Below are 13,944 nucleotides of genomic sequence, written 5' to 3' on the forward strand. Positions count from 1 at the left end.
ATCATGAAAAAAATTCAAGTTCCATCTTATTTTAAAATTCCCTAATGCTACGCACACACAACAAATACGTAAAAGAACTGAAGACATAAATTTGATTTTATAGTAACAATTAATTAAATGGAAACTTTGAATTGTGCGGTTTGAAACTAGAGCTTAATCTCTAAGTAATTAGTGCCACATTTATTCAACATTTATGCGACCTTTAACAAGAATTTGTATTCCGATATCAATAGCTATGTGTGCTTAGTGTGAGTTTTTTAAAGTTTTCAATAGCGTAAAATGCATGGATGGAAATTCGTATGGAGGTGGAACAGCGCCTCTAGCGGCACACGTAGGCAAACGTTCCAACTCCATACAAACTCGAGTTAACTTTTACGCTATCGAGAACGTTTAAAAACTCGCACTAAGCACAATGTTGGAACAGCGCCCCTAGCGGCAAATCTAGCCAAACGTTCCAACTCCATACAAACTTGAGTTAACGTTTACGCTATCGAGAACGTTAAAAAGCACTCGCACTAAGCACACTGCTTCGACATTCCAGTGCCGGCGTACAACGTGTCCATCCACTGGGTGTGGGGCACGGCGGACGGCGTGCTGCGTGCGGGGCACCCCGTGTTGGCCCAGTGCACCGCGCCCGGCTCCTACCCGCAGCCCGACCTGTCCTGGTGGCTGGACCAGAAGCACTTGACGCGACATAGCAATCAGGTACGGGACTACCCGCTGTTTTCTGCTGAATACCCACCTATATTGAATACTAGCGGCGCGCTCCGGCTCCGCTCGGGTCTTTAACAAAAATTTCAACGACATTTGACGTTGTTTTATTTTTTTAAATAAAAGAAAACTTATTACGGCATAACTATAATAGTTAGACATACGCTATCGCGACACTTTTTGTAAATAATAATGTGTTCTACAAAGTCGTAGTACATTATTTTATTCTATCATCAATAGTTTTCGCAGCACGCGATGTAAAGAATATTTTAGGTAATTTTTTTACACCTTGGGTTACATTATTGGAGTTTTAGTAAGGATCCCTAATTTTTTTCAAAAAAGATAGCCTATGTCACTCTGGAATAGTCTAGCTTCCAAACAGTGAAAGAATTTATCGAATCGGTTCAGTAGTTTCGAAGCCTATTCAATACAAACAAACAAACAAACAAATCTTTCTTTTTTATAATATTAGTATAGACAAAACAATAAGTTACTAAGTAGTGTTTAAGTGTTAAATGGGACTTTTTGGCGGGAACGCGAGGAGTGAAGTTGTGTGATTTGTTTTATTTTGTCTATTTAGTGCTTCTTCAGGTTTAAATGTGTAATAACGGTGGTTTATTAACTGTTTAATATCTGTGAAAGTGCACAAATGTGGGAAAATAAAACGAAGCCGCTGGACGTAACTTCTCAGGATCCTCCAAAAAGTCCACTGAAAAAATTACAGTAAATGACCACCGTTTTACTGAGATTATATTTCATCCCGTATCATCTCATCTCATTTTATTTAATTTCATCCCAGTTGATTAATATCTCAAATTAGTCATATTCACTTTATTTCATTTCATTTCACGTCATATTATCATTTTTCATAAAAATAAGAATATAATTTAAAATAAGACATGACTTAAAGGTCTTAGTTACCAGGTCACAAAATTCCTATAAAAAAAAGCTTTAAATGAAAGTACGGTCAATGAAAGTAAATCCGGTGCCAAGTAACTACTGGAGACCATAATCATCACTAAGTGATTGATTACCTCTACCCACCTCGTCGATTACCTTGTAAAAATCAAATTTTCAACGTCTTGTCGTCAGTTATCAGGGCAGCTCCCATTACCCAGTATACCTTAAGGCTTAACAATGAATACCTCGCTGTACACATCCAGAGTTGGGTGAGCTCATCCAGCACGGCGATATCGTATCTCGAGCTACATCCGTCGGTGGGCGACGACGGCGCTACGTTAGCGTGCGTAGCCACCAACCACGCGATGGCTCCCAGTCGAAACTCCAAGGCTGATGTCATCACCCTTAACGTCACATGTGAGTTACCCATCAATTATTACATGTAAACAAACGAACCGTAGTGATTAACCATCAGACATAGCCCACTGAGTTTCTCGCCGGATCTTCTCAGTGGGTCGCGTTTCCGATTCGGTGGTAGAGTCGTCGAAGCACTGCTCTTGCTAGAGCCAGTGTTAGAAAAATGTCTCTAGGTTAAAGCCCCGTGAGCTCACCTAATGGTTCTGTTATAACCCTAGTATGAATGCTATTTGGCTGACAGCCCTAACCAAGCTGCACGATCAGCATTCCCGAGCTCTCCTGTTCCGTCCGCCCCGCAAACGGGCAGTCTTCTCCTATCCCCCGACCTGAGCGGTCGACTCCCAACTCTAAATCAGTGCGCGTGACTGTCATCGGACCTCCATAACTTTGTATTTATTTATTTTTTATTTAAGTAGCGAAACCCGCTATAACAGTTCGGTGAATCTAGTATGACCCCTCGAGGTCACTAGAATAGGTAGGCAACCAACAAAAAAAAAGTGATTAATTAGGATACGCGACAACTTCAAGAGTACCAGATGAGAAAGCTAATATAAACTTCATTCTGTGAGCGTTGGTTTTGTTCTTTGAACAATCGTCTAACCCCCTTTTCTTTCAAACTTAGTATTATTAAGAAATGCTTCATTAACTAGGCTTTGTTTGAGTTTAAAAACGCACGCCTTATTGAAGTCAACAATGATAAAGCCGTTGAATTTGTACGATTTCAGATAGTCCATTACTAGAGGTAGTTAGAGTGGGTGACGGTAAACTGAATGAGGTGGTCGAATTGGATCCTCTGCACTTGGAATGCGAGGTCAAAGCAAATCCGCCGGCGTACAAATTTATATGGTATTTTAATGTAAGTAACTGTTGAATATTATATCTAAAACATTTCAATAATTTAATGTAAGTTTATTGTTTAATAAAATTTTCGGCCCAATAACAAAATTTCATATATAATAAACGAGGATTTTTAATGATTAACGAATGTCCATTGTACCACTGCTACGCATGCGCTAAATTCGCACCACTATTACTATAATCATGTACTGACCCCACGTTGGATTTTTTTTTTATTGCTTAGATGTGTGGACGAGCTCACAGCCCACCTAGTGTTAAGTGGTTACTGGAGCCCATAGACATCTACAACGTAAATGCGCCACACACCTTGAGATATAGTTCTAAGGTCTCAGTATAGTCACAACGGCTGCCCCACCCTTCAAACCGAAACGCATTACTGCTTCACGGCAGAAATAGGCGGATTTGCGGATGGCGGATGGATTCTTCAGGATTGCACCAGCAGTAACTCAGGTGGTTATTTCGAAAAACCAATCCACTATTACACAAGAAAACGCTCTTGCCTTCCAAAATAATAAATACCGCAAAATAATAAAACCAACAGTGTGCTCAGAGCGAGTTTTTTTAACGTTCTCGATAGCGTAAAAGTTAACTCAAATTTGTATGGAGTTGGAACAGCGCCCCTAGCGGCAAACGTAGGGCAGACCCAGTCTTTATTCCGTTTATAAAAATCGCGCTCCGCAAATACAAAACTTTACATAGCTAATTTCCCTCAAGCAGCCAATATTGTGCCTCATAATTACGTCTCAATTGCAGGATAGTGAAATAAAATCGAATAGCGTGTGGGGGGAGAATGTTACCAGCCAAGTATTGTACGTTGAGGAAGCGACCAGGGAACACGCCGGCCGATATTCGTGTGTCGCCGTCAACTCTATCGGCGAAACTAGAGCCGAAAGCTTCACTGTGACCGTGCTTTGTAAGTACATTTCCTATTAACGCGTTTATTGTCAACTTAACGGCGCCGTAAAGGATCGGGAGGGCCAAATAAACAGCGCTGTGATGCGGGGTATGATCAATCTCTTCAAATGACTTTACTGGTGGTAGGACCCCTTGTGAGTCCGCGCGGGTAGCCCGCCTATTTCTGCCGTGAAGCAGTAATGCGTTTCGGTTTAAAGGATGGGGCAGCCGTTGTAACTATACTGAGACCTTAGAACTAATATCTCAAGGCGGGTGGCGCATTTACGTCGTAGATGTCTATGGGCTCCAGTAACCACTTAACACCAGGTGGGCTGTGAGCTCGTCCACCCATTTAGGTAATAAAAAATAAATATATAAAATGAATAGCGCGAACCCTAATCCAACACTTGATGTTATAATCGCTAATTTACGGTATATGTCCATATCCGTTACGTAAAGTTATCACAACGGTCGAAACGGTGATGCATAAAAAAACATAGTTGCAAGCCTATTTACTCGACCATATACATATCGAGGCGCCGTGGCATCGTGGCATTAAATGTCCAAGACACTTACGAGGGCTGCACTAAAAGTATCGGGAATGGAATATTTCCACTGTTCCTGTCATATTAAAATCTTTTTAATTGAAAACTCCTTGGTTTTAAAAATCGAATACCATTTATTTATTTTAAAAAAGATTCTCGGTCTTGTCACGAGGTTTTGTCAAACTTATTTAGTCGTTGAGAAAATTGAATTGACTCGAGAAAATTCAAGAGCGATGATTTATTATGACTTTCAAAGTGGTTTAACACAAAAACAGTGTGTTGACCGGATGATTTCTGCATTTGGTGATGAAGCCCCATCCAAAATCACAATTTATCGCTGGTTTGCTGAGTTTCAACGTGGACGTGTCAAGCTTAATGATGATCCCCGTCAAGGTCGTCCAAAAACTGCAGTCACCCAAGAAAACGTTGATGCTGTGCGTAAGCTGATTGAGGAAGATCGACATATGACATACCGCAAAATTCAGGCAACTTTAGACATTGGCATGAGTCAAATACAAATAATCTTGCATGAATAATTAGGTGTAAAAAGTTGTTTTCCCGATGGATACCGCATTCGCTCTGTGAAGAGCAAAAAGCGGCTCGCGTTACTTGGTGCGTCAGAACTCTCGAAAGATTCCACGCAGGATCCTCAAATGCTGTATACAACATTGTATCAGGTGACGAATCCTGGATATACGCGTACGAACCCGAAACAAAAAACCAGTCACGAGTTTGGGTGTTCGAAAATGAGTTAAAGCCAACAAAAATTGTTCGTTCACGGAGTGTTGCAAAAAAAATGGTGGCCACGTTTGTCTCCAAAACCGGCCATGTTACGACTATTCCTCTTGAGGGACAAAGAACGGTTAATGCAGAATGGTATGCTAGCATTTGTTTGCCACAGGTCGTTTCTGAACTCCGTAAAGAGAACTGCAACCGCCGCATCATCCTCCATCACGACAATGCGAGTTCTCACACCGCGCACAGAACAAAAGAATTTTTAGAGCAAGAAAACACAGAATTATTAGACCACACAGGGCCGTACAGCCCCGACCTAAGCCCTAATGATTTCTATACTTTTGTGGTACCAACTATAGTTTTGTTGCAGTGAAATGATACCACTAATTACAATTTTATATTTAATTAAATAGCAATCAATTACAAATGTTAATAGCGAAGAACCAGCGTATGTTTTTGACTCGAACTGAACCGAATGAAAACATTTTGCGAGTACCGACGAATACTATATAAAGTGCGATGCTCCAGCGCAGGGCCGTACTCAGCGCAGGGCCGCACTCAGACTCGCTACAGCACTCCCCTCCGAGATCGCTACGGCGATCGAAGTTCTGCTCTAGCTAACCCTGGTAGTAGTCCGGGAATCGCACTCGCCTTCCACTTCTTGTCTTCTTCTCGGACTCTGGTGCAGGTAACAAAGTGGCTGCCGGGGATGGAGTAGAAGGTGTATCTGCAACATTTATAGCTTCTCGAGTTATAAAAGCTGGCTTCAGCCGATCTAATGAAACATTGACCTTTCTACCGTAGACTTCAACCTTAAAAAATTTTTCGTGACGTTTCAACACTTTGTGTGGACCAGAATAGGGCGCTTCAAGGGGTCTGCGAACATGGTCCTGTCTCACGAAGACATGGGTACAAGTTTGCAGATCTCTTGGTACGTAAAATGGTCCTTTTCTATGCCATGCCGCTGGTGTTGGTGTAAGGCTAGACATCTGTTTAGCTAGGCGTACCGCGAAGGAAGTAACATCACTGGTAGTGTGATCTTCGTATGGAAAGAGAAATTGCCCTGGTAAGCGTAAAGGTTCCCCATACACCAGCTCGGCAGCAGAAGATTGAATGTCTTCCTTCCAAGAAGTACGGATACCGAGCAGCACCAGTGGTAAAGATTCGGTCCATTGGCTAGTACTGTGGCACATTATTGCTGCCTTCAGCTGGCGATGGAGTCTCTCAATCATCCCGTTAGAGCTTGGATGGTAAGATGTCGTACGGAAATGCCTGGCTCCCACCATGGACGTGATGGACTTGAAGAGAGCTGATTCGAACTGTCGACCCTGGTCGGTGGTAACTTGAGTGGGACAGCCGAACCTGGATATCCATCCTGATACGAGAGCAGTTGCGCAAGCTTCAGCAGTGATCTCCATCATCGGTATTGCCTCAGGCCATCGCGTAAAGCGGTCGATGACGGTAAGACAATATCTGTAATTAGCAGAAGGGGTTAGTGGTCCTACAATGTCGAGATGGATACAGGAGAATCTCGACGTGGTCAAAGGAAAACTGGAAAGTGGGGCTGTTGTGTGACGGGTAACTTTGCATCGCTGGCAGTGCAAGCAATTCCTCGACCAATCTCTGCAGTCACGACGTATTCCAGGCCATACAAATCGTTCGGTCACAAGTCGGACTGTAGCAGCACCACCTGGATGGCTAAGACCGTGCAGTGAGTCGAAAACCTGCTTCCGAAAATCAGGTGTGACGTAGGGTCTTGGCGGTTGCACTGACATGTCACAGTACAGTTCCGTGTATGATCCAGCTGGAGCTATCTTCCGTAGCTTTAGTGACGATCCCTTGTTGAGTAGGTTTTGTAGTTCGGGATCTGATTCTTGTGAGAGGGCTAACTGATGGAAGTCGATGGCTTGTACCTCCTCTATACGTGACAACGTGTCTGCCACAATATTCTGCGTACCAGGTATGTACCTTATATCAGTGGTGAACTGTGCGATAAAATCAAAATACCTGTACTGTCTTGGAGAACAATTATCTTTTGACCTAGAGAAAGCGTAAACAAGTGGTCGGTGGTCAGTGTATATACTAAAGTTTCTAGCTTCTACCATATGCCTAAAATATTTAATTGCTTCGTATATTGCTAGTAACTCCCTGTCATATGGACTATACTTCCTATGACTCGGACTTAATTTTTTGGAGAAGAACCCGAGTGGTTCCCATTGGTCTCGTATACGCTGTTGCAAAGTCGCTCCAATAGACACGTCAGATGCGTCAGTAACTATAGACAACTCAGCTTGCATATTGGGATGTACCAGAAGTGTAGCCTGAGATAATGCTCTTTTGCATTCTTCGAAGGCTTCCAGCTGTAGTGGGGTCATGTGGACAGGCTGTGACCCTTTTACCTTCTCTCCTGCCAACATACTGTGTAGAGGTGCTTCAATAGTCGCTGCATCAGGAATGAACCTTCTATAGAAATTCAACATACCGAGAAACCTTCGGAGCTCCTTTACTGTTCGTGGTACAGGAAATTCCTGGATAACCTGGACTTTCTCTTGAAGAGGACGTGTACCTTCAGCAGAAACATGATATCCGAGGAAACTAACTTCATTTCTACCCCAAGAACATTTGGCTGGGTTGATTAGAACGCCATATTCCTTAAGTCTGGCAAGTACCTGTCGCACATGGGTCATGTGAAGATCACGTGACTCGGAAAAAATTAACAAATCGTCCATGAACCCATAGCAGAAGTCATTTAAGCCTGTGAGCACTTCATCAATAAACCGCTGAAAAGTTTGAGCTGCGTTTCTTAGACCAAATGTCATGTACGGGAACTCAAACATGCCAAATGGTGTGGTGATCGCTGTCTTGGGTATGTCAGAGGGATTTACGGGAATCTGATTATAAGCTTTAATAAGATCAATTTTTGAAAAGATAGTACATCCAGAAAGCTGCTGACTAAAGTCCTGAATGTGGCGTACAGGGTATTGATCGGGCACGGTACGAGCATTTAGTGCACGGTAATCACCACAGGGTCTCCAGCCATCATCCTTCTTTTTGACCAAGTGCAACGGTGAGGACCATGGGCTTGACGAACGCCTTGCCGTGCCACATGCTAGCATGTCGTCAAATTCTTTTTTGGCGTGTCGCAAGCGTTCGGGATCCAACCGTCTAGGTCTACTCGTAACTGGTGGTCCAGACGTAGTTTTAATAAAGTGCATAGTGTTATGCTTAGGTGTACTTACAGTACCCGCAGGTCGTGTAACTTCTGGGAACTCACGTAGAAGCTGGTGAAATACTGAATCACCGGAAATTGTCTTGACCGATGCCACGCTATCCGGAACTTTCTGATGTGATGCTGGCACAGCTAGTGAAGTAGTCCCATCTATAATTCTGTGATTACGGCAGTCAATTAGCAGGTTGTAAAAATTTAAAAAATCAATACCAATAATTGGCTTTGCAATGTCTGCAATGGTAAATTTCCAAGAGAAAGCACGGCGCAGTCCCAAATCTAATGTTATATGTATCTGTCCATAGGTATGTATTACTGAACCATTTGCGGCAGTTAAGGTATACTTGGCTTGCGTACAGGGTGTTTTCATAGCTGATCTAGGATACACACACAGGTCCGACCCTGTATCAACCAAAAATTGTATTTTAGAATGTCGGTCAGATATGAAAAGTCGGCCTGAATTAGTTGGACAGTCATAGGCCGCTACTTCCGGCTGTCCATGGAGTTTTCCGACTGCCATTGACATGGTTTCTGGCATTTTTTTGCTCGACCAGAGAAATTAAAATGGTACCAACAATGAGGGTGGTTTTCAGGTGGCTGACGTAATCGTGACCGTGACCTAGATCTGTCCCTTTTCTGCCTACTCCGTGACCGTTGGCGTGCATGATGATAACCACGGTTCATGTTTGTAGTGAGCAATGCTACCTGCTTTGTTAATTCACTAATCTGGTTGGCCATAGTCTCAATAATTGTTGTGGGCATACCTTGAGTTGAAGTAGGCGCGGAGTGAGCTGTACTCGCTACCTGGTATGGTGCAGAGGGTGCAAGTTCGTGTATTTTATCCGCCAGGTCAGCTAACTTATCGAGTGGAAGATCTGACTGGGAAGCTACAATAGTCTGTATATTACTCGGCAATCGACTCGACCACAACGTTTTCACGAAATCGTCCGGCACTGAAGGTCCTGCCAGGTTACTCAAATGTCTCAAAAACTGAGACGGTTTGCGGTCCCCTAACTCTTCATGCATTAATAATTGTTTTACCTTCCGTTCTTGAGATGCAGATAACCGTTTAATTAATTCCGTTTTCAGTTTGTTATATTTTTCTTCGGTCGGAGGGTTGGTTATAATATCTTTTACCTCCGATATGTGTCTGTGCTCCAAAACGGCGATGACGGAATAAAACTTTGTGGAGTCCGTTTTGATATTCGCCAACACGAATTGGCCTTCCACCTGCGCGAACCATAGCTCTGGTTCCTCTGGCCAAAACGGGGGTGGACGGAAACCGATTCTCGACGTTTCTAGCGAGGCAGCATATGAGGTACCCTCCGTGTCCAAAAATTCGTCCGGCGTCGCTGCTGGCTGCTTTCTTTGTTGTGGCTCCATGTTCCGTGTTCGTATTCGGCGTCACCAATTGTGGTACCAACTATAGTTTTGTTGCAGTGAAATGATACCACTAATTACAATTTTATATTTAATTAAATAGCAATCAATTACAAATGTTAATAGCGAAGAACCAGCGTATGTTTTTGACTCGAACTGAACCGAATGAAAACGTTTTGCGAGTACCGACGAATACTATATAAAGTGCGATGCTCCAGCGCAGGGCCGTACTCAGCGCAGGGCCGCACTCAGACTCGCTACACTTTCCCTAAAATAAAGAATAAATTGCGTGGACAGAGATTTTCATCACCTGAAGAAGCTGTGTGCTGTGAAGCCTACAAAACGGCCATTTTGGAGACCCCAACTTCCGAATGGAATGGTTGCTTCAATGATTGGTTCCATCGTATGGAAAAATGTGTCAAATTTCGCGGAGAATACTTCGAAAAGCAATAAATAAATTTTTAAATAGTAATGTTGTGTCACTTCGTTAATTCCCGAAATTTTCAGTGCCGCCTATGTATTGAATGCCTAAGAAGCCTCCGTAACGACTGAAGCGCGCAGAACCAATCGCCCGTACATCACAATAACGAATACAATATATATCTACCATCAATTGAATCTTTGTATAGATTTTGAACATGCATTTTTATTTGATTGGATGTTTCAATGATACTAAGTACACATATGGACTTGTTATCTGAAATAAAATAAATCATTCATTCATTCATTCATTCATTCAGATCTCTGGGCATCTTTATCGAATCAAAATCGGTTAAGACCCCCTAATGCTATATTTCGACTAGACAATGGATATTAATTTCAGACCCACCGGAATGCTCCCACCACGGGATAAGATTAGTTAAAGAAGCTTTAAGCTGCAACGTCAAGGCCTTACCGGCGCCAGACACGTACCTGTGGCATATAGAGCCTTCGGATTCGCTGGAGCAGCGCCTCACGACCGGCTCTCGTCTTCTACCTCTCGACCAGATCACGGGCTCCCTTGATAGAAGCTTGAAGGCTAGTTGCGAAGCGAGCAACGGTATAGCCTCGCAGGAACGTGCCTGTGAGAGGACCTTCTCCTTCGAGCAGCTGAGGCCGCGACAGCCTCAGCAGTGCGATCTCGCGTTTGAACACGGCGAGTTCCACATTAGATGTGTCCCAGGTTGATATAATTTTTTTTTATCTTTTCTTTAACATGTAATGTTTTCATAGCTCACCTTTTCTTAAGTTACCGGACCCGGTGAGTTATGAGGTCCAAGTCACAATTATAGAACCAAGGACGACAATCTTACCTTTTAAAAATATAACAGAAGTGGACTAGAAAGTGGTACCATTCCGTGCTTGCTCACGGCTTTGAATTTAGAATACGAACAAGCCTGGTATGCTTTTTTATTAAGGGATTTTATGGCCTGGTAATTAAGACCTTTAAGTCATGTCTTATTATAATTTATATTCTTATTTTTATGAAAAATGATAATATGGAGTGAAATAAAATAAAATGAAGATGACTAATTTGTGACATTAATCAACTGGGATGAAATTAAATGAAATGGGATGAGATGATATGGGTTGAAATATTCTCAGTAAAAGGGTGATCATTTACTGAGATTTTTTCAGTGGACTTTTTGGAGGATCTCGAGAAGTTACGTCCAGCGGCTTTGTTTCATTTTCCCAAATTTGTGCACTTTCACAGATATTAAACAGTTAATAAACCACCGTTATTATTAAACATTTAAACCTGAAGAAACACTAAATAGACAAAATAAAACATATATCACACAACTTCACTCCTCGCGCTCCCGGCAAAAAGTCCCAGTCTGGTATGCGTTTTTATGAGCAGCACAGACAAAAAACTAAATATGGAATAAGGATTTTGTTAGGATTCATGTAAGGTGTACACAAAGAGCCAATATAGCCTATCTATTTATATAGTTTATCTATTTATGACAGCATTATGGTACCTTATTTTTTGTCCCTACTAAAAACTAAGCAAATTTGGCTAGCGCGGTATTGAAATAATTTAAATCCACCACTAATGACATCTCGTATGTTATAATCTGTTTGGCATTGTAGAATCGATTTATAAAATTAAATATTTTGTATGATAATCATTTCGGAACATATCTCGCGGGGTGTTTCGATTTTCTTTGATGAGAGATGTATTTACCTACATTGCAGTCGAAAACGCAACGTATTACGAAGTGTCTGTATGGAAACTATCGACGAGTAACAGCTCTTTAGTCCTCGAGAAACGTGCCCCGATGGGCTTTGGGTCCAGTCAGGCTCTGTCTTCTACGGGAAGCACGTGGCTCGTCAGAGCTGGGCTAGGGAAGCTCGGTGCTGGCGACGAAGCGGGGGCCTTGGCCTGCAATAGATACGGATGCTCAAAGGCTTTGCTGTTGAGGCCTAGTGAAACCCTGCTCAAAGCTGCCTCGCCCCCTTGGTGGAATGGTAAGTTTGAATTTGACATAAGCACCATACATGTCTTACTGTAGTAGGGTAAAAGCCCTTACATTCTATCAGCTGCGGCTACCGAATTTAGGGAACAACATATGGTCCAAGCCTCAGTTGTATTGTAACCACAGGAATTCTACTCTTTAACCTGGAAATCTGGAAATTTACTGGTGGTAGGACCTCTTGTGAGTCCGCGCGGGTGGGTACCACCACCCTGCCTATTTCTACCGTGAAGCAGTAATGCGTTTCGGTTTGAAAGGTGGGGCAGCCGTTGTAACTATACTTGAGACCTTAGAACTTGTATCTCAAGGTGGGTGGCGCATTTACGTTGTGGATGTCTATGGGCTCTAGTAACCACTTAACACCAGGTGGGCTGTGAGCTCGTCCACCCATCTAAGCAATAAAAAAATAATAAAAAAAATTAAAAAAAAACTTGCACGGGACTTGGCGAATGTCTTTTAAAATATGGGTCTTTCAAATCTCATAGTGATTTTTTATTAAATCATCGAAACAGACAAGAACCAATTACCAATTACTAACTTGAGAAATTAATAAAGAAAAAAAAACACACACACAATCTAAGAGTTTGATAGCCTTTGGGTCCCGCGAGTGATCCGAACTGAATGACAAAGGGAGCCTAGGAGTAGCTAGGTGTAGAGAAGTAAGAGCCTCAAGAGAGTAGAAGAGCCTCACAAAATCTTCTCAGTGGATCGCGATTCAGATAAAGTGGTAGATTCAGCGAAACTCTGCTCTTGTTAGGGCTAATGTTAGCAAGTTCTCGCTGATTGAGTCCCATGAAGACGCCTATGAAGTCGTTGAATTTGGAATAGCCCCTTAGGCTGCCAGCTATTAAATAGGAAAGACTTGTTTACAGCGAACAGTACACGATAACCGTCTCTTTCAGTGCTATTATCGAAGGAGGTGTGCATCCCACTGGTGGCTGCGGTTCTCCTTGTGTTGTTTGCTGCGTCCTCGGCGGCGGCGCTGCGGGCGGCACGGCGGGCGCGTACCAAGCCGCCCGTCATACAGGTGCTACAGCTCGATGACGTCACCAGGAACTTTCTAGACAATCTACCTGGTACTTATCCTAATCGATTATATTATGCTGTTTTTGGATACGTTTTTAAGCTATTGCATAGTTTTTATGGCGGGCTTTGAGCGCGGCGACCGAATCAAGAAATTCCGTAACGAAAATAAAACCTTACACCCCCCTCTCCGCCTACCATGTAGCTCGCGATCAACACATTCACACGTTGCGCTTGTGTAGTGTTTGTGAATAAGCGCGCGGCGTGACGTCGCACTGCATGAGCATCCAGAAAAGTCTGCCCATCTCTCTCTCGCGCCCTCTAACTTATGAGTGTGAAGGGGACAGTTAATGTTTTGCTTTTGTTAATGTTTTTAAGCATAGCGTGGTCTTATTTTATTATTGTTTTAATATTAAATTATTATTGTCTAATTATATTTGCATAAGTTGATAAAAAATGCTATGCAATAGCTTTACCGCGGCAGTCCCCTAGTGCCACACGTGTTTTTTTTTCTTACCTATTCTAATAACCTCAAGGGGTTATTCTAGATCCGCCGAACTAGTAGGTGAGTTTGCGGGGTTCAAGTCTGACGTTATTGCTAACACTGGCCTTAGCAAGAGCAGTGCTTCGCAAAATCTACCACCGGATCCGAAACGCGATCCACTAAGAAGATCCGGCAAGAAACTCAGTGGGCTGTGTCTGAGGGTTAATTTACTCGCCGAGCCCTTCGTCGCAAGCGACGGGTTCGACGAGAACGATGAATGGATGGGAATGAAGTACGACCTTAAAAAGTACCACA

General features: G+C 42.8%; 1 protein-coding gene across 4 annotated transcripts in view; it reads left to right on the plus strand.

The window, feature by feature from the left end:
* LOC101742301 (hemicentin-1) overlaps positions 1 to 13,944 on the plus strand; it is a 166,132-nt gene that overhangs the window by 133,942 nt on the left and 18,246 nt on the right. For all 4 annotated transcript variants that reach the window (XR_009976694.1, XM_012691255.4, XM_012691256.4 and 1 more), the window contains exons 8-14: positions 542 to 705; positions 1,875 to 2,028; positions 2,754 to 2,884; positions 3,640 to 3,799; positions 10,490 to 10,828; positions 11,845 to 12,117; positions 13,025 to 13,198. Coding sequence is in view for 3 of the 4 variants with exons in the window: in XM_012691255.4 (XP_012546709.1) it covers positions 542 to 705; positions 1,875 to 2,028; positions 2,754 to 2,884; positions 3,640 to 3,799; positions 10,490 to 10,828; positions 11,845 to 12,117; positions 13,025 to 13,198 (1,395 nt within the window). In the remaining variant the exon portion in view is untranslated. The remainder of the gene's footprint in view (positions 1 to 541; positions 706 to 1,874; positions 2,029 to 2,753; positions 2,885 to 3,639; positions 3,800 to 10,489; positions 10,829 to 11,844; positions 12,118 to 13,024; positions 13,199 to 13,944) is intronic.

Source organism: Bombyx mori, chromosome 25 (genome assembly GCF_030269925.1).
Source record: "Bombyx mori chromosome 25, ASM3026992v2".
Lineage (NCBI taxonomy): Eukaryota > Metazoa > Arthropoda > Insecta > Lepidoptera > Bombycidae > Bombyx > Bombyx mori.